General features: G+C 46.2%; 1 protein-coding gene across 4 annotated transcripts in view; it reads left to right on the top strand.

Annotated features, from left to right (window-relative positions):
- Positions 1-306: 306 nt before the first annotated feature.
- Positions 307-19,663, top strand: part of chd6 (chromodomain helicase DNA binding protein 6) — a 73,813-nt gene continuing 54,456 nt past the window's right edge. For 2 of the 4 annotated variants that reach the window (XM_061041732.1, XM_061041728.1), the window contains exons 1-2: positions 3,555-3,738; positions 18,432-18,481. In XM_061041732.1, the coding sequence (XP_060897715.1) occupies positions 18,452-18,481 (30 nt within the window). In that variant the 5' untranslated portion in view covers positions 3,555-3,738; positions 18,432-18,451. Of the gene's footprint in view, positions 496-3,554; positions 3,814-18,431; positions 18,482-19,663 lie in introns of those variants that run through there. The other 2 variants (XM_061041729.1, XM_061041730.1) reach the window with 2 other exon arrangements.

Below are 19,663 nucleotides of genomic sequence, written 5' to 3'. Positions count from 1 at the left end.
GGCTTTAGCAGGTCTAACTGTTCACTAACACCAGGAGAAGGTGAGAGGAGGCTCGTGCTGAGAGGAGAGCACAGAGTTCAGGTGAAGCTATAGGAGGAGGAGGCGAGCTGTGAGCCTCCAGACTTCAGCCCGAAAGACCCTGAAACACGAGAGTACACCTATTAATCCGGATCGCACGGACACACTGCAGCCCACAAACAGCTGATCTGAAGTCCAGCAAAACAGGCTGCACATCCGGGAAACACAACCTGATCGGCACAAGACGTGGAATGTCTCATGTCTTTTCTTCCGCCCCGCAGACCCGGTAATGATGGAGGAGTACAGAGCGACATGATTGGTGGATGCAGCGAGTGGAGGAGAAATGTAAACCCACAGTTTTGTTGCATCGAAGGGGGCTGACGGTGTTTTTTCTCTCCTTCAATGACAGCAGGAGCAGCCGGGCGGTGCGGAGGGACGCTCCCCCCGCAAAGACGAGGATCCTCCTGCAAGTCTGCGGTAAGAAGAAGAACAACAACCCCCCCCCTCCCCCCCGTACCTCCACCTTAAAAGAGCAGGCAGGGAGCCTCACATCAATACGACCAGCAGGCAGGAAGAGGGGAAAAACCCGCACACAATACACAATGGTGCTGCCTGGGGGCTGCCGCGATCGCTCTCAGACAAACCCGGGACAGGCTCGCTCGGGTTGCTTTGCTTGACAGCTGCAGGGCCAATGGAAACATGCACAGGGCCAGCTGCGCCAGGCTGCAGCCAATGGCAGGGTGTCTGGGAGTGAGGCGCTGCTGGTAATGTTAGGCTGGCTGCAGCGGACACACCGCCGCCGCTGCCGCCGCTAAACTTGAGCAGAATAAAGAGCTGAGTGTGTGTTTGGCTGCTGCAGTGGCCATTTTAGGTAAGAAGAGCTTTAACTTTTGGATGCGGCTCGTCTTTGTGTGCAGGGAGGAGGTGTGTGTGTTCGTGATGGGCCTTCCACGAACGAGTGGGGTTTTAGAACCGGATCTTTTCTGTGTGGAGGAGCCGGTGTTATGACTCTACTGGTGTCCAAACAAAGTGGTTCCCTTTAGCCTCTGTCAGCAGAGTAAAGTCTGATAATGCTACAGTAGCCACCATAACGGCCCCCGATGACATGAGACATTATGAAACAGAAACACGTTTTAACAGTGGTTAGAAGGGTCTGGTTACACGGTATGGGTCCATGCCTCGTGGTTAACAGGGTTTTGTGGGGCATAGGAGACAGTAAGTGCCTAACCAAACGTGTCAGAGGTTTCCACAATGCTCGTCGTTTAGTACAAACTACACATCGACATTACCGTTGTACAACTGTTATTTTATCATACATGAGGAACATGGCGTCCACACGAACCGACACGTCACTGTTGAGTTGAGAAGCGAAAGGAAAACAGGAGCTCTGTTACAGAGATCTGTCCATGGCAGATAAGGCGCCATAGTGGCATCAGCGGAGCGAACGCGCAATGCACACGTAGCCCATCTGGTGGAAGTTCTGGGTTAAGCATATATGTGCATTATGTTACCAACCAATAGATATGCACGACTTGGATCACTTTGAGTTACAACCCCACCTCATTGTCCGTCCACACAAACAGTCGTGTGTTAGTCATTTCTTTATGTTTACACCTCGCCGCTCTGGAGAATGAAGAGTATGTGCACACCTGTGTGTTGTTTCATTTTAAAATCACACCGCCAACTACTGGCCTGGCATGACTACTCAGTGGCGGTTCTAGACCACTTTTACTGAGGGGGTCAAACTGGGGCCAGTTGTTTTGTCAGAGGGGAACATTAAACCCAGTTGAAAAATAGACAAAGATGATCGCTTTAAAAAATAATATATATTTTATGCCAAATAATAGCGCACGTCATTAAATACCAAAAGATCAAATACCATGATTTATATTTGTTTCAGTAACAGAATTTAATTCTAGATTGTGAGTCTGGTTGTTGAGTTACTTTGTATGTGGTCTTCCTTTTGGAGGGGTGGCCACAGGGGGGACCAAGCTCAGTGTTACAGGGGCACTGGCCCGTGTTGGCCCCTGCCTAGAACCGCCCATGTGAATACTACAGCGTCTATAGTCACTTTTGCCGAGCTGTGTGCATTAAAACGTCGTCTGAACTGGGAGCTATTTTAAAGATGAAAACTGACCCCGTTTTCAGAGGATTGTTCTCAAGGTGGGCGAAATGATAACACCTTTCTCTATCCCCCAGTCTGCTCACCACTGATTCTGGATCTGATCGAGGTCTTTGCTTGTTAGAGGAGTACTTTCATTTGTAAATAAATACTTCACTTTCCATTAAATTTCCAAGGTAATGTCTGTGATACTTTCCGAGACGTGAGTCATGACTGTCAACATATGAGTGCAACATCTGAGTCCCACTGTCTGTGATGCTTTCCGAGTTTTCCGAGTCCTACCTTCACTTTGTTTACATCGCCAGGACGGCCGGCCGGCTCATTCTCTCGCGTATAAAAGTTGTTTAATTGAGGGACTAGAGAAAAGAAGAATAACATACTGGTTACATGCTAACACAACAATGCAGCGCGAGTTGTTTTGGTTTCATCCTGGTGCTCAAGGGCGACATCTGCTGGATCGAAAAGTTCTTCCTTTAAAGCTGTTCGTTTACCTGACGTTGTTTCCTCCTCTCTAGATCCTCGCTTGTGTTGTTCTTACTCTCTGATGTTCGTCACTTTGGATAAAATCGTCGGATAAATGAACAGTAGAAAAATTTGTGCACGCTGTCGAACTTGTCTAATGGACTTAAATTGCCAATAAAAGACAGCGTTCAAGAGTTCCAGTACTTTGAATTGCAACGTTGTGTGTTTGAGTCCCTAAAGAATCAAGCTAAGAAGATATATATGTTGCTAAATTGTGCTACTTGCATATCATTAGTGGGGATAGAAAGGTTGTAAAAAATGTATTTATTTTCGTGCACACAAACTTCCCGCCACCCCAGTTAGAAAAGTCTAGAAAACACCCCTGGCTGTATTAATAACCTCCACACAACGTCTGATCCAACCTTCACAACAGGGTCCTAAGACGCTGACTAGACTCTTCTCTGTCGCCTCCCGGTGGTGGAATGAACTTCCAAACTCCATTCGATCTGCAGAGTCCCTCTGCACCTTTAAGACCCAGCTCTTTCATGAATACCTACTAACTTAATGATGATGGTCTCGATATTATTGATGATGATGATGGTTGTGACGATTGTTTTTGTTTGATAACGACGACTTATAAAATGGTTTCTATACTCGATAAGAACTGACATCAATGTTGTGCTTTGCCTCTGGTCACTTCCTGTCAGCACCTGTGTGTCCAATCGGACTCAAAGCTGATCGTTTGCTCTTACTGACATTGTTCCCTTTTTTCTAGATCCTTGCTTGTGTTGTACTTACTCTCTGATGCACGTCGCTTTGGATAAAAGCGTCTGCTAAGTGAATTGTAGACATGAGAAATACCCCATTACTCTTGTCAAAGAACCGGTTCATAGAGCTGACTCGTTCACGCACAGCCCTGCCCTCCCTCCTCTTCCTCACCTCCCCATCCCTCTCTCTCTCTCTCTCTCTCTCTCTCTCTCCTCTCTCCCCTCCCTCCCCTGCCTGCTAATTTTTTATGCATTTTTCTAAACTGTCATGGCGATTTTGTGTCCTTGGAAATAAAAAGCGCCAGTGTTTTTCGGGCTGACCGGGGGGATGTGTCGCCGGTGAGAGCGCGTGTCCGGCGTCCGGAGCAGGTGAGCTGTCCGCCGGGGAGGGTTTTTCTGAGGAGCGGTGTCCCCTGGAAGGAGTTTTAGCGGCTGTCCACACGTGTAAGGAGAGAGGGCTGTTATAATGTATTTACAACAGCGATGCAGTGACATTACACGGCTAGCGGAGCATGCTAACTCGCTAGCATCGGGTGCTAACATGAAAAAGGACATAGTGTCTCCTCTCTTTGCCGGCGTGTGTGTGTGTGTGTTTGTGCTCGTCATCCCTTTCTTCCTCTCCGGAAACTTCTCCCTTTTTCCTCCCAGCTAGCTCCCCCAACTTGTGGCAATCCTTGCAGCGTTCAAGCTAGCAGTGAGTTAGCCTCTGCGTCTGCTAGCAGTGCAAACCCCCACAGAGGTGTACGGAGCTAGGTGGTTAGCCTGTTAGCCCGTGCAGAGTATTGTAGCTGCAGCAGCCAGGTATGTTGCGCGTGCGGACATGCGGTGAGTCATGACCCGGGCCAGGTGTCACACCTCTGGGCAGCAGACAAAGGCAAGAGAGCCTGGAGCTGAAGAACAACAGGCACTGTGCTCTGACTGAATGGAGACATGCTTTAAATGTTCACATAAACATTAAAAACCTTTACAGGTAAATAGTCAGGAGTGTAAATGGATAAAAAACATGAATAAATAAGTGTTTTTAATGTGTGTTTATTGAGTTACAGCAGCAGAGGAGCCACATACACAACACATGGATTTAAGTGTTATCGAGAAGTCAGATACCTTTTGATTCCACGTTTAAAATATCTAAATAAATTAATAGTGCACTCAACCTGTTTTTTATATTTTTGTTGAGTAATTACATCACCTCAAATATTTCCAACAGTTATCAAATCCAGAGAAATCTGTAATTCTAGAGATGTAACGGGATGGGTCTTGTCATGGCCGGCGCCTTGTGTATCGTTGCCGTGGAAACACTGGATGCACAAGGAAGCGTGAGCTGCTGCTGCTGAAAGCTGCCGTCCCGTCGCCGAATGAGCTGCTGAGATTAAAAACGTCATGTAAATTATACTCGGATACTAGGGGTGTAAAGGTACACGTACTCGGATGGACCGATCCAAGTACGCGCGGAACAAAAGTGCTTTAATCTGTGTTCCCACACGGACCGCAAAGCGGCAGCACACCTCAGGGTGGAGGAAGGCTGCGGCCGCTGGTATGGGACACAGCTTTTAGTTAGTAACTTGTTAAAAAGTTCAACCATAAACTGTGCAGATTACTAGTTCCTCGAGCCCTGTCGGTTTGGACAGTTGCATATAACCGGGATGGAGTTCTTTTTACGGACTTACTCTTAAGTTTTCATTTTCAGCGATGAAAGGGGAGACGCGTCTGTGTGGGAGAATAACCTGCAGCATGACAGGATGAACACCCTCCCTCCCCATTCCCACAATAATGGACAAAGAGACGTTGACAAGACGAGAGTAGTGTGCCGTCGTAGTTCAGCGGACATCGGGTACGTCGCAGTCAACACGTCCAACTTATTAAAGCACTTGAAAAGGCACCACGCGAACGTGAACATCACTGCAACTAGGAAAAAACCGACAGCCTTTTGCTAATAATTCTAAACGGGCCAAAGCCATAACAAATGCCATTGAAGTTCTTATATCGACAGAGGGAAATATTAATAGTTCTGCGATGAAACTAAACTGTCCCAGATGTGATTAGGTTTATTATGTGCTCAAAGCGCATTCAAAAAACTGTTGGCTGAATAAACTAAAAGTTTTCACTGTAATTAAAATAAATATTTGTACATATAGGCTATATTAATTACTTAATTTCATCCTAAAATACTTTATTTCATTCATATCTTTTATTTATTGGAGACTCTTTTGGTTGAAGGATGCAGCATAAGTTTATTATTACTTTTTTTTTTACAATGTTTAATTCAAAATGTTATTTAAAAGTAACCTGAGCAGGTGTACAAGTCTGAACTGTCGAAGCTGCACTTAGCCCAATGTGTAAAAGGGAAACTCTAAATGTTCCTAATAAAGAAAAAAAAAGTGTTGCATCAGGTCCCTTTACTGTACCGAAAATGTACCGAACCGAAGCTTCAAAACTTGGAACCGTACCGAACCGAAATTTTTGTGTACCGTTACACCCCTATCAGATACATTAGCTCGTCTGTAAACATATTCTCTTCCTCAGGTTGGTTTCACCCGATCAACTTCACTACGGTTAACTCTGAGGTCGTTTTTTCATCGAGGTTGGGGGGCGGAGTTACTGAGAGAATCACTCCCATGATTCCCCGCCGGCCACAATGTCATCTTCTTTTGTTATTGTTTTGATTGAGCGACCCCTGATGGTGGAATTTACACACTGTGCGTTTAAAAGAATCAGCATTACTTTGATGAAATCAAACGATTCACACGGCAAAGTAGGATTTACGCTAAGGTGTTGTTTAAGTCTCGGAATGTGAAACTGGATATATATTTCTTACAGATGTGTCATTCCAAGATCTTAGCTACAGGAAAAGTCAGACTACAGCGAACTATTGAAGGTTCAGTCTTTGAATCGTCTCATTTCTAGATCTCGGCTAAGAAAAAGATAAAACCAGAAAAAGACGAGTCCAAGGTTTTTAAATTGTCTCAGAGTTCATAGATCTGAGCTTGGGCTGCACGATGCTGCAGTGGTTAGCGAGGAGGTTCCTGGTCTGAATCCCCGTCTGACAGGAGTCTCTCTGTGTGCTTCCTCCCACAGTACAAAGACATGCTCGTTAGGTTAACTGCTGACTCTAAATTGTCTGTAGGTGTGAATGTGAGTGTGGCTGGTTGTCTGTCTCTATATGTCAGCCCTGTGATTGGCTGGTGAACAGTCCATGGTGTAACCCCGCCTCTCACCCAATGACACCTGGGATCGGCATCAGCCCCCCATGACGGTGAATATCATCCTAACAGCAGGAAACACCCAGGCCGTTGTCTTGCACATTAAAAACAGGAAGTTGCCCCCGGGCGCTGGACAGCACAGCGGTCATTTCACGTCTCCCATGTGCAGACGCTGTAGTCCTCAAAGCTGGGACCCGGGTTCGACTCCGACCCTCGACACTCTTTCATTTTAGTCCAGACTGTCTTGTCTCTTTAAAACAAACAAAGGTGCCTGAGGCCCCGTGTCCACCTGCCGTTTTTTCCGGGCAGAATAGCGCTGGCTGTGTGCTTGAGAGCGCTTACACAAAGCGAGAAGAAAAGTGCTGCAAGTCCGTCCTGTCTCCATGACAACAGTCTGTTAACAAAAGGCCGCTGTATGAGCCACACTGCTCCGTTACTTTTTACTGCATGTTTTATTTTCTGATCGTTTATTTCCCGATCGGACACTGTGCAAGGAGGAGCCGTATTTTAAACGGAGTGGAGTGGTCCTGCTGGCACACTCCATAGGTGGGCCGCGACGTCTGCTGAAATACGAGCATTACCTAGAGTGGCAGCGAACAGCGCTGATGGGCGGCGGCGAGCTCAGACTAACCAGCGTTAAGAAGTCAACTTCAAACTCTACCTCGATTCTAACTTCTCAGGTTACACCGTAAACAAAGGCAGCACACAGAAAAGGAAATCTTAGCTCGAAGTCTTTCTCTCGAGCTTCAGCGCTCACCTGGTCGTCCACCTGGGAGGCTGAACCCTCAAAGCCGCAGCATGGGTTTGAATCCCACCCGGACCCCTTTGCTTCATGTCAACTCCTTCTTATTGCTGCACCTTCCCTCCCTCTCTTCATCACCCAATCCCCAAAACTGCAAAATGTGTTTGATTAAATTTAAATCTATGCAGCTTGATACCTGGAGGTTAAGAAGGGTCGAGGTTTAGCAGGAGCAGAGTTCTGTGTAAAACTGAGACTTCCTGTTTCAGTCCTCATGGCAGCGTGACTGTTGAAGGGGGTGCGGTGCTTTGCGTCCCGCAGGTGATGGAGGCGAGCGTCGGGCTGTTGGGGTTCAAACTGTGCCGTCAGAATATCAGGAGGTTTTTGTTTCGTCTGGAAATATTCCCCCAGAGACGTTTGTAAGTTGTTTTTGTTTTGTGAGGAGCAGGAAAAAAAAAGGTTGCTGGTTTGAATCTTTTGACCAAACTGTTGCAGCGTTTGATCGGCAGGTGGCGTGGTGCCCCGGTGGTTAAACACACTCAGAGGATGAAGCGCCGCGGCTCTGTTGTGTTTGTGTGCACGCCTCGTGTGTCTGCAGGCTCTGGTGTGTGTGTGCGTGTGTGTGTGCGTGTGCGTGTGTGCGTGTGTGCGTGTGTGTGTGTGTGTGTGTGTGTCTGTCTGTCTGTCTGTCTGTCTGTCTGTCTGTCTGTCTGCAGGCTCTGGTGTGTGTGTGTGTCTGTGTGTCTGTCTGTCTGTAGGCTCTGGTGTGTGTGTGCGTGTGTGTGTGTGTGTGTCTGTCTGTCTGCAGGCTCTGGTGTGTGTGTGTCTGTGTGTCTGTCTGTCTGTAGGCTCCGGTGTGTGTGTGTGTGTGTCTGTCTGTCTGTAGGCTCCGGTGTGTGTGTGTGTGTGTGTGTGTGTGTGCGTGCGTGCTTCTCTTACTGCAGAAAAGTTTCTTTCACTCGTTTGAAGCAGTAGAAGAAGCATGAGGTCGCTTTCACACATGAAGTCAGTTGGACTCGGTTGTTGTGTACCGTAGCCTCCTGCCACTAGTCGGGGCTGTAGCTCCGGTCAGTGGCTTCTGTCATCCGGTCTAATGCTGACCTCTGACCTCTAGGTAAACAAGGAGACAGTGGAAGAAAGACATCCTGTAGCGTGGAGCAGTTTGACAGTATTTTCATCTATAAGTTATATGTCTGCTGTGTCAGGTGAAACTGGAGCGATGTGTCACCACACTAAGCACAGACATGTGGACTGAAGGCTGGTGTTGCTAGCAAAGCTAACGTTAGCCACGCTCGGCAAACCTATTTAACATTGTTTACAAATGGCCAAATTAAACCCACAATGCACTGCTGTTTGGTTCACTTCCCTTGTTTGGTGCACTTGGAAGCGAACCGTGACCCCTCTCTTTAAGCGGACCAGAGTTCAGTTCTTTGGACCGCACCAGACTCCGTTTGGGCGTTCACACCAACCCAAACCCAACAAACTAAAGAGACCAGAGTTTGTGTCAAACGGACCAAACATGTCAGGTGTGCATGCACCCTAAGAGAGAAAAAAAAGGTGAAAGTGATCTGGAGCATTGTGTTTCTGATGATACATTCAGGATCTCTGATATTGAAGCTGCTGGTGTTGCGTTCCCTCTGCTGGTTTTAGTGTGTTTAGTTCCCAGTTTTGAACAGTTAAAGTTCAAAGTTAACTATCTCCATATATCTTATCACCTTTTCGTGATCACAGAGTTAATTTGTCATTTTAAAACTTTAACGCTGCATCTTCAGGTAATAGCATCACACAGGCGATGCATTCAAAGACCCACCTGTTGCAGAGAAAAGCAGGATTGATCAAACTCTGCACAAACAAAAGTAGCCTGGCAAACAAGAAATCCGTGTTTATTTGGGCTCTTTATGCCTCCATTAAGAGACGGAACAGTGGATAGAGGCAGACACCAGGACGAGAGAGAGAGAGGGAATGACATGAGGGAAAGCACCATCAGGTCGGACCCAAACCCACCTGCCGGCCTACAGGGCCACGGCTTCTACACATGTTTACGCCCTCCTTTTAAAAAAATGATTTGGCTTAACACACCTCCAAATCAAATGCTACTATGTCTGTACACTGTAATAAAAATACTAGGAAACATGCTATGTTGAAGTGAAATGATAAAGTGAGCTTACTATATGATCAGACATTAAGGAAACATGCTATGTTGAAGTGCTGGTTTCTCTGACAACAATGCAGCAGCCAGTATGTCCTCCTTCTAACTTTAGATTCTGGTCCTGAATGCTCTGGATTTGTTTGGACCAGAGAAGGTAGGCGGTTTTAAGGCACCCCCCACACGGCCGTTTTGGACGCCCCTTGGTTTGCCAGGTATGAGAGCAGTTATCAAGTCAAACCAACAGGTGTTGCAGAGATGGAAGCGGGCAAGAGAACTGGTTCAGATAGAAGTGATTGTACCCGACCTAAAAAGCCTCTGCATGTTTCTAATAAGCTCCACGAGCAGAAACGTGCTCAAACTAGGATCAATATTGTAGATGCTTTTGAAAAATGGAGAGAGGTTAGAACGCAGAAAGGTTTACGATGCAGAGCTGGCTAAACACTGAAGCTTCAGTGTCCGCAACATGGTGACCTGCGTGAGCATCGACTCTAGAGAGGGGGGGGGAGGGGGGCAGCTCTCTACAATGTCGAGAATTTAGACTGCAGTACCCGGGATGTGAGCGCTAGGGGTCAGCTGGAGGCTCTGCAGGCGGAGAAGTGTGTCACCAGAGCGGCTGCAGAGGTCGGAGCGTGTGCGGATTATTAGTGATTAATCTCATTAATATGAGACAGCAGAGCCTGAGCGCGGTGTAAAACAGACCACTCTGCCCGCTCTTTGTTTGTTCCCTCGTGGGAGCGTCGAGGACGTTGGGCTGTGTTCCATTTAAAAGACACGCTCTCCTCTTTGTGCATGCACACACACACACACATACACACACACAGGTTTGGGAAAAACAAGGTTGTATTTGGTTTAGCACAGCCGGCTGCTCGGTGTCGTCCCTCCTGTGAGTCGTCTCCTGGTGATTCTCAGACGTTTGGTTTCTGCGAGGTTGATGTTTTAGAAAAAAAGGGAATAAGGTCAAAGAAAAGAGGACGACTCTCCTCAGAGACAGACAGAGGGATTTCTGTCTGCTGCACAAACACCTCCTCAGGTGATGGAGATAAATCCTGCACGGTGTTTGTTAGAGTAATGAGCTCAAAGGTAAAACTGGAGGCACAGAGGATATTAAGAGAGGAGACAAAAGAGGACGGTAATATTTACTCAATGTAGTCTTTTCTGTTATTGCTTTTTTAAATTCTCAGTTCCTGAAGTTCAGACTACAGGGGGCGTTGATGATATTAATATTAATAATAATAACTTTATTTATATAGCACCTTTTAAAAACAAAGGTTTACAAAGTGCTTTGACAAACAGCAAAAACAAGAACAAAGCAAACTAAACCAAACACAGAAGAACATAAACAACAGCAAGAACAGAACAAATGCAAAATACTAAAAATAATTAAATACAATTCAACAGAAAAGAACCCATAGTGCACCCATATGATGACATATTTGTCTTTCATCACTAAATTTATGACTTCCTTAATCAAGTGGAATGCATTGAGTTAAAGGATCTCGGGGTTTTAGTCACTGACTCACAGTGAGGGTAAGATGGACCGTGAGATCGACAGGCGGTTGGCTCAGTGTCAGCTGTAACGTGGGCGTTCTAGAGAGGAAGCTGAGTCAGTCAGTCAATCTTTATTCTAACCCTCACCTGTGGTCATGAGCTTTGGGTCGTGACTGACAGAATAAGATCGGGGATACAAGCGTCTGAAATAAGTTTCCTCTGGAGGGTGTCTGGACTCAGCCTTAGAGAGAGGGGGAGGAGCTCAGACATTCAGGAGGCGGAGCTTAGACATTCAGGAGGAGCTCGGAGTAGAGCCGCTACTCCTTCACATCGAGAGGAAGAAGTTGAGGAGGTTCAGGACTCTGATCGGGATCCTTCTGGACGCCTTTCTTTGCACGCCCAACTGGGAGGAGACCCCCTGGTAGACCCAGAGCTCACATGAGGGATTGTATATCCCATCTGGCCTGGGAACACCTCGAGATCCCCCAGGAGGAGCTGGGAAACTTTTCTGAGGAGAGGGAGGTCTGGGTGGACTTGCTTCACCTGCTTCCTAGAAACCCGACCTCAGATAAGAGGAAGAAAATGGAGGGATGGATAGATTCTAATGTTTATTAGACTCTAAAGCAGGGGTACACACTACAAGTTAATCGGGCCGACTTCAGGCCCAGATTCCCCCGCTTCTGATCAAAGTCAGCAAAGGCCCGATGATCTGACGGTTCCAAAGATGATGTTCCTGAGGTGTGAGGCGTGTTAAGAGGGATTTTAACCTCCACGATCCGCCATGACACTGTGTTCACACTGCAGGTCAAAGTGACCTGAATCTGTTTTTTATGCTCCCATGTGATTCATATCAGACGTTTTATGACAGTATGTGTGTGTATATATATGTGTGTGTGTATATGTATGTGTGTGTGTATATATATGTGTGTGTGTATATGTATGTGTGTGTGTATATATATGTGTGTGTGTATATGTATGTGTGTGTGTATATATATGTGTGTGTGTGTGTATATATATGTGTGTGTACATATGTGTGTGTGTATATGTATGTGTGTGTGTATATATATGTGTGTGTGTGTGTGTATATATATATGTGTGTGTGTATGTATATATATGTGTGTGTGTGTATATATGTGTATATATATATATGTATGTATATGTATGTGTATGTATATATATGTGGGCGGCAGTAGCTCAGTCTGTAGGGACTTGGGTTGGGAATCGGAAGGTCGCCGGTTCAAGTCCCGGCACGGACCAAGTCCGGAAATTGGTCTGGTAGCTGGAGAGGTGCCAGGCCACCTCCTGAGCACTGCCGAGGTGCCCCTGAGCAAGGCACCCAACCCCCCCCCCCCCCACACAAGCCCAGGAGCGCCCGCCGTAGGGCAGCCCCCTCACTCTGAGACCTCTCCATTAGTGCATGTCCACAGGATCCTGTTTGTGCGTGTGTGTATTTCAGTTCATGTTTGTGTAGCATGTTTACTAGACAGAGTGTAAAAACGAATTTCCCCTCGCGGGATCAATAAAGTATAAATTCTTCTTCTTCTATATGTATATGTGTGTGTATATGTATGTATGTGTGTGTATATATATGTGTGTGTGTGTATATATATGTATATGTGTGTGTGTGTATATATGTGTGTATGTGTGTGTGTATATATATGTGTGTGTGTGTGTGTGTATATATATATGTGTGTGTGTATTTAAGCTGTTAACGGAGCGAGCAGCAGACGTTGGGGTCCTGCTTCATGGCAGACAGGTGTGTGAGGATAAAACAGGTTGGCATAAAGCTTGTCAAATCCTCCACGCTGTCTATTTCACTTAAATTAAAAGTGGAGGAGTTCTTTTAAAGGAGCTCTTCTTATTCACCTCTCTGTCACACATCGGGACTTTAACGCTACACATGTGTGTTAGTGTGTTTCCTGTCAGGACATGCAGGGACTTTGTGGTTTGTTTTTTGAGGTTTCACCTGCTGAGATTAAATCTGCAGGGACGTCATGTGATGATTAAAGGTGTCATGTGATCTGAGTGTTTGTAGTCCTCCTCCTCCTCGTCTCTTCTCTTCTATTTAATGAAGTAAATTAATCTTCACGTCTCAGTTGTTTTCTGGAGACTTCATGCTCATTACGTTTCACTTTACAGCAATCAAAGCAAATCAAATCTACGACTGATTTCAGAATCCTCCCGACGTGTATGGTAAAGACGCTCCAACTGCAACGTTACCGCCTGTAGGAAAATAAACTTTAACAACAAGAATATGCAAATTACTTAAAGGAGCAATATGTAACTCTGACCCCTAGTGTTTAAAATGGGTACTGCAGTCTAAATTCTAAACATTGTAGAGAGCTGTCTCCCCCCGCCCCCTCCTCTCTAGAGTCCATGCTCACTCAGGTCGCCATGTGGTGGACTCTGAAGCTTCAGTGTTTAGTCAGCTCTGCATCGGTCTGTAAACCTTTCTGCGTTCTAACCTCTCTCCATTTTTCAAACGCATCTCCAATATTGATCCTAGTTTGAGCACGTTTCTGCTTGTGGCGCTTATTAGAAACATGCAGAGGCTTTTTAGGTCGGGTACAATCACTTCTATCTGAACCAGTTCTCTTGCCCGCTTCCATCGCTGCAACACCTGTTGGTTTGACTTGATAACTGCTCTCATATCTGGCAAACCGAGGGGCGTCCAAAACAGCCGTGTGGGGGTCGCCTTAAAACCGCCTACCTTCTCTGGTCCAAACAAATCCAGAGCATTCAGGACCAGAATCTAAAGTTAGAAGGAGGACATACTGGCTGCTGCATTGTTGTCAGAGAAGCCAGCACTTCAACATAGCATGTTTCCTTAATGTCTGATCATAGAGTAAGGTCACTTCATCATTTAACAAAAAGCTCTGTCTCTGTAGACCTTTTTGTAAAAAGGAAAAGCAGAGACGGATTACTTCATTGACAGATTTCGTCTTTGAGCGTCGCCATGGTAACAGGAGATGGAGTGACGAGGGCGTGATGCTGTTTTGCCCTGAATTTTTTACATGTCCTCCACATGACGGAGCTGACGCGTCACACAGGCTCAGTCCCCGTCCCCCCGTCCCCCCGTCCCCGTCCCCGTCCCCGTCCCCCCCGCCCCCCTCAGGGAACAGCTTTGAGTGAAATGAGCGGTAATAAGTTGGATCTGTGAGTGCTTTGAGAGTGTATGCATTATTGTACTGCTCTTTATGGGAGGTTATCTGAAGGCTTCTGATTGGTTGTTGATTGCTCCTCTTATCACTAATCACGTCAATAATCTGTAATTAAACAGAGATTTTACCAAGTGGCTGTAAAGGAGGCTTATCTGCCTTCCTGCCCTCTTTATCTTATTTTACACCGAACCAAACAGTGGCTCCATGATGCTGCATTAATTATTTTAACTTTAACGGTCCCATATTCTGGAAAATCCACCCCACAGTTTTCCTCTAGCGCTAATTTGTGTCCCTAGTCTGTCTACAAACCCCACCAATGGGTGCAGAGCCGGTCTGTGTCTGCTGGACGCTGACTCCGTTTTCTCATCCAGGTGTTGAGCAGCAGAGAGAGATTCAGCTGAATGTCAGGTACACCGTGTTCAGAGAGCACCTGATCCCGACCTGAAGTACAGGGAAGCTTTTCATATCACCTGTTCTGAATGGGGCGCAGCTTCAGATCGGTGGTCGGGTGGGGGGGAGCAGCAGGTGTGTAGCCGTGACTGAAAGAATGAAAACACAGCTTTATGTGGTGTTGTAATGTTCTGACCCGGTGTCATGTTAATGTCTCCTCCCCTGCTGTGAGTGTGTGTGTTTCAGTGTGTGTGTCAATCTGATTGATCAGTGTAACTGGAATCGCTGCTTCCTGATTGGATCAAACCGTACGTCACAGCTTTTAAATCTCAGCTGCTGAAGTCTGCTCGACCCTTCACCTCTCACTCCTAACAAACCACCCTTAGGCCGTGTTCACACTTGACTTCTTTTTTCAACTGCCAGCGCCTTTTTTACATACGAGCCTGTGGAAAAATGAAAAAGGATGACGCCTTTTTAAAAAGCGGACGCCTTTTCAAAAAGCGCTGCGCCCGATGCCTTTTTCAGTTGAATTATTTCAACTTTTCAGAAAAGCGCTGGGTGACGTCAAGCGCCTTTCTGACAGCTGACCAATCAGGACGAGTAGTAACCTACGTCCCTAGTTACCTGTGCCCAACAACGGCAAACTTCCACCAGATATGTGTGCATTGCGTGTCCGCTCCGGTCTGTTACGGGTCCGTGCACCCTCATCCGTCAACACCCACCGGCTGTGTTCTCAGTCTGCAGCACGGAGAGCACAGCTGGAGTACGGAGACAAAGGAGTTTCCCGCGGTAATTTAACAGATTCACTCGCGACAGCACGAGATAATACGATGTTCGTGGTATAAAACTCAATAAAAACCTTATAAACACATAAATAAACACACAAACGGTGGTTTTTCTGAACCGTCAAAACAGAGGGTGTTATTCTGAAAATAAACCGGATGTTTTAATGTTGTATCGGTGTCTGACTTCCCGTCCCGCTTGTTCTTTTTTGTGCGTGAAAGCAGCGCTTTTTTCTGAAAAAAGAAGTCAAGTGTGAACATGGCCTTAGTGTGTGAATGTGATATTTCAGGTTATATTCAGTTGAGATTGACTGACAGGTGGCTTGTAAATACTGTTGAAATATGTTCAATCTGAGAACTTCAGCAGCAGCGTAGGAGTGATGAACCTTTTTGTTTGTTGCTTTGTTGCTTTGTCTCCTGAGCTCAGGTGATAAAACTTTTTTAATCAGGCGACGTACTCCCCTCTGAAGAAAATGAAGCTGCTGCTTTAACTCTGTATGTGACTGCTGCTGCTGGCTTTCTTGGGAGTGTGAAGAGTGAGGACATACCAGTATACTCCCCAGTAACCTCGTCTGTCCGTCACATCTCATCTGGAAGTTATAAGAAGTCTGATACCATCAATCAATCTTTATCTGTATCCCGAGTCACTTTTCAAGGAGCAGGTAAAAGACCTCAGTCATCGCTATATTACAAAGACCCAGCGTTAATCCATCATGAGCACTTAGCAACATTAAAGAGGACATATTCTCCCCCCTTCTCCACCTTTTCAAACAGTCCCCTGTGGTCTAAATGAAACATCTGTGCTGTGCTTTGGTCAACATAGAACATGAATCAAGCACCAGAGGAGGTTTGTGACCCTGTATAAACCAGCTCTCAGAACGCTCCGTTTTGGTGTGTGTGTCTCTTTAAATGAAATGAGCCCCCCCCCCTGAGTTTTCCCAGTAGACATCACTCTTCTGTAGTGAGAATAAAAATGGCCGACCTGTGCAAAAGCTTAGCTCTAGTCTGGGGGTGGAGTCCATGGGTGGAGATACCAGGGGAGGGGAGGGGATTTTTTTTTTTTACCAGAATCCCACTGTGACATCACAAGGAGAGTACAGTTAAAACGGAGCATTTTTCTCTGTGTTGTAAGACTTGTGCAGACCACAAACAAAAGGACTGGATGGGTTTATTTCACATTTTGTGGGTCAGTAGACACTCAGGTTGAAAACCAGAAGAGAAATAAGTTCTGTTTCTTTCTATGAACACAAACGTCAAGTCAAGGTCCAGTTCAGCGTGCTCGCTAGGCGGTATATATACGGTGCAGCGTGGAGCAGCGCTGTGAATATCTGTAGAGGTATTTCACTCTGAGGCAGAGAGGGTAGCGCTCCGAGGAGGTCTCGTGGAACAGGTTACTGTCCCACCGTCTGACCTGTTTTTAAATCCTCAGTGCTGCAGAGAGAGAGGGAGAGAGAGAGAGAGGGAGGACATTCTCTCGCTGCAAGAAAAGGGTTTGAAGTGTGTGAATAAATGAATCCTGCGGAGGTTAGAGTCTGATTTCTAAAAGCCCCGAGGTGAGGAGACGTTTACTCGCTTTAATTCAAACTGTGTGTTCAGGTTAGTTTTGTTCCTTTTGTCGTTCGTCTCTCTCCACACGAGGGAAGTGTCGGTCTGCACCAATCTCACATGAATTCTAAACTTAGTTCTCCCTCTCTCTCTCTTTGAGGCCTGGTCCACAAACAGAGGTTAAAAAAAAATAACCCCCTCCACACACGCCTCAAGTTCTCAAAAAATATCTTCGTCCACATGAAAACGCACAAACGCTGTGATGGAGCTCGCCAAGTCAACAACGATGTCATTGACATGCCAACATCTCTCACCATTCCATGCTCTAAGTTAACCCATCAACTCGAAGTCTGACCCGGGTTTTGTCAAAACCCTGCAGACGTTGGGGGCGGGGTTTGTGTGGTGGGAGTGTCGTTTGAAGCAGCAGTGTCCTCCGCCGTCCAATCAGGTGTCTCTGCTCGTCAACATAGTGGGAGAGTAACTGTGTGTGTATGTGTGAGCATGTGAAAAGTCCAGTTAGCATCGTTAGCACCAACGCTAGTTTAGCTACGTCTGCCATCGCACTAATCTCATGTAAACATGGCGTTGTGAGTAGCACCAGAACCAGGTCCTCTTTGGTGGAAAAGTCAGAGTGCAGGTACTGACTCTCTCTGGATCCCAAACACTGGAACGTCCTTTTCATTTATAATCAAAAACACACTCGACTCTGTGCTGTCGTGTTTCTGCGGCGTGTAGTTCAGCCAACAGAGGCTGCTCACGCACCACTCACACGTTGACTGATCTTTTAACCTCGTCTAATGACTCGTCATCAGGTCACAGTTTGACTGATTTCAGTCCTGGATCTTGACTTGTCTGTACTGAAGGATTTCCTGACAGCTGGACTGATGATGTCAGAGTTTAGAGGCCATGCCGTGTTTGTCGGGTTTTAAAAAAACACTGAATGTGTATTAGTGTTACTGTCACTTTAAGAAAATCTTCAACCCCGAACACCAACAGCCCGTTAACAATCCAAAAGGACTGACTTGTGTATTTTTAATTATTACCCGATGACAAGAACACTCGTTCAAATATATTTGCGAGCCAGCTTGGAGAGTTGCAGGTGTGTAGTGTCATGTGAGTTTGAACTTCCTGAATCGTGCCGCCAGTTGATTTTGCCACAGACTTAGCCTGTAAATATTAACAAAGGAAGCCTGAGTGACGTCAGTCATCTGTTCCTCCAGGGGGCGCCGGAGGCTCATCGGCAGCAGCCGCCATGTTGGAAGTGCTGACCCAGCCTAACTTTCACATCCGTAGAGAATGATGTAAAAGCTGTGTGCGATCAAAACAATCGTCTTCCTCGCTGGGACTTCAAGTTTTTTGTGGTTTTCAGTTTTCCAGAATACATTTAGATTTTTTTAATATTGACCTCCTCTCAGCCTCTGCCTCTCAGACCGCCTCTCAGACCGCCTCTCAGACCGCCTCTCAGACCGCCTCACAGGCCGCCTCACAGACCGCCTCTCAGACCGCCTCACAGACCGCCTCTCAGTGTCTCTGTTGGATGCTGTGATCTGATGTTTGTTTAGTGTGCGTCCCTGGAAGTAATGCGTATGATGTCCTTTGTGCCAACAGATGCAGTGAAGGGATAGAAGATGAAAATACACAAGAAGGACAAGCAGCAGGTTGGTGACAAACACACACACACACACATTTATAAAGTAGGTCATTTATAAAACTCTTTCTCCTCACAGCAGCTTTGATACTAAATAAAACATATTTAAGCTTCAGTTCTGAGATAGTTTAGCATGTTCGCTTTGACTTTTTTAACACAATAACAGATATGCAGCTTGACTTCAGACTGTGGGAGACATTTAACCCTTTACATGCATGAGCGGAGGCTCCTGTAGCACGACACTGGTCAGATTTAAGCTGCCGCCTAGAATTGAAGGAACGCTCAGAGAGCTCTGAAACCTGCAGCAGAGGTTTGACTTTGTGCAGAACATGGACGTCGTTTTGAACGCATGGAGCTGCTTACTCTCACCTGAGCAGTTTGCATTGACTAGAGGATTTTAAGAGAAGTTAGTGTGTGCTTCTCTGATCGACAGAGGAAGTAAGGAAGAGACGTTAAGTAGTGACTTACTCTGCTGCGTAAAGAGTCCATCAGTATTAACTCCTCCATTCATACACATTCACACACTGATGGTAGAGGCCGCTGAGTAAAGAGTCCATCAGTATTAACTCATCCATTCATACGCATTCACACACTGATGGTAGAGGCCGCTGCGTAAAGAGTCCATCAGTATTAACTCATCCATTCATACACATTCACACACTGATGGTAGAGGCCGCTGCGTAAAGAGTCCATCAGTATTAACTCATCCATTCATACACATTCACACACTGATGGTAGAGGCCGCTGTGTAAAGAGTCAATGACAGGCGGTGTCATTGTTGACGTTCCAGCGGTGACAGTTGTATACACTACCTAAACTATGAGGTGTGATCATGTGAGACAAAGAAATAAGGCACGGTGTTTGTCGTCCCCGTTGCTGGAAACAACTGATCTCTTTGAGGAGAAGTAATCAGTTACTGTTTGCATCCTTAATGAGTGTTGTAATGATCATCAGGCTCCTTAATCAATAATAAATCAGGTGCAGAGAGTCTTTATGGGCCCCTTCTCCACTTTAACACCGCTCCTATTGATCGTCTCCTGAATGGCATTAGCTTTAATATCCAGCAGTACTCACAGTTTAAACAACCTGAAGAGAGGAGGAGCAGCTGCATCCTGGAATACATGTTCCTGTTTGTGCTCAGTTAGCTTTAGAGCTAGTGGAGGCGATGAAACTGTCTCTGATGGTGAGTCTG

This window comes from Labrus mixtus, chromosome 7 (assembly GCF_963584025.1).
Source record: "Labrus mixtus chromosome 7, fLabMix1.1, whole genome shotgun sequence".
NCBI lineage: Eukaryota > Metazoa > Chordata > Actinopteri > Labriformes > Labridae > Labrus > Labrus mixtus.
The sequence above is the reverse complement of the archived record's forward strand: the minus strand, read 5'-3'. Positions and strand labels throughout refer to the sequence as shown.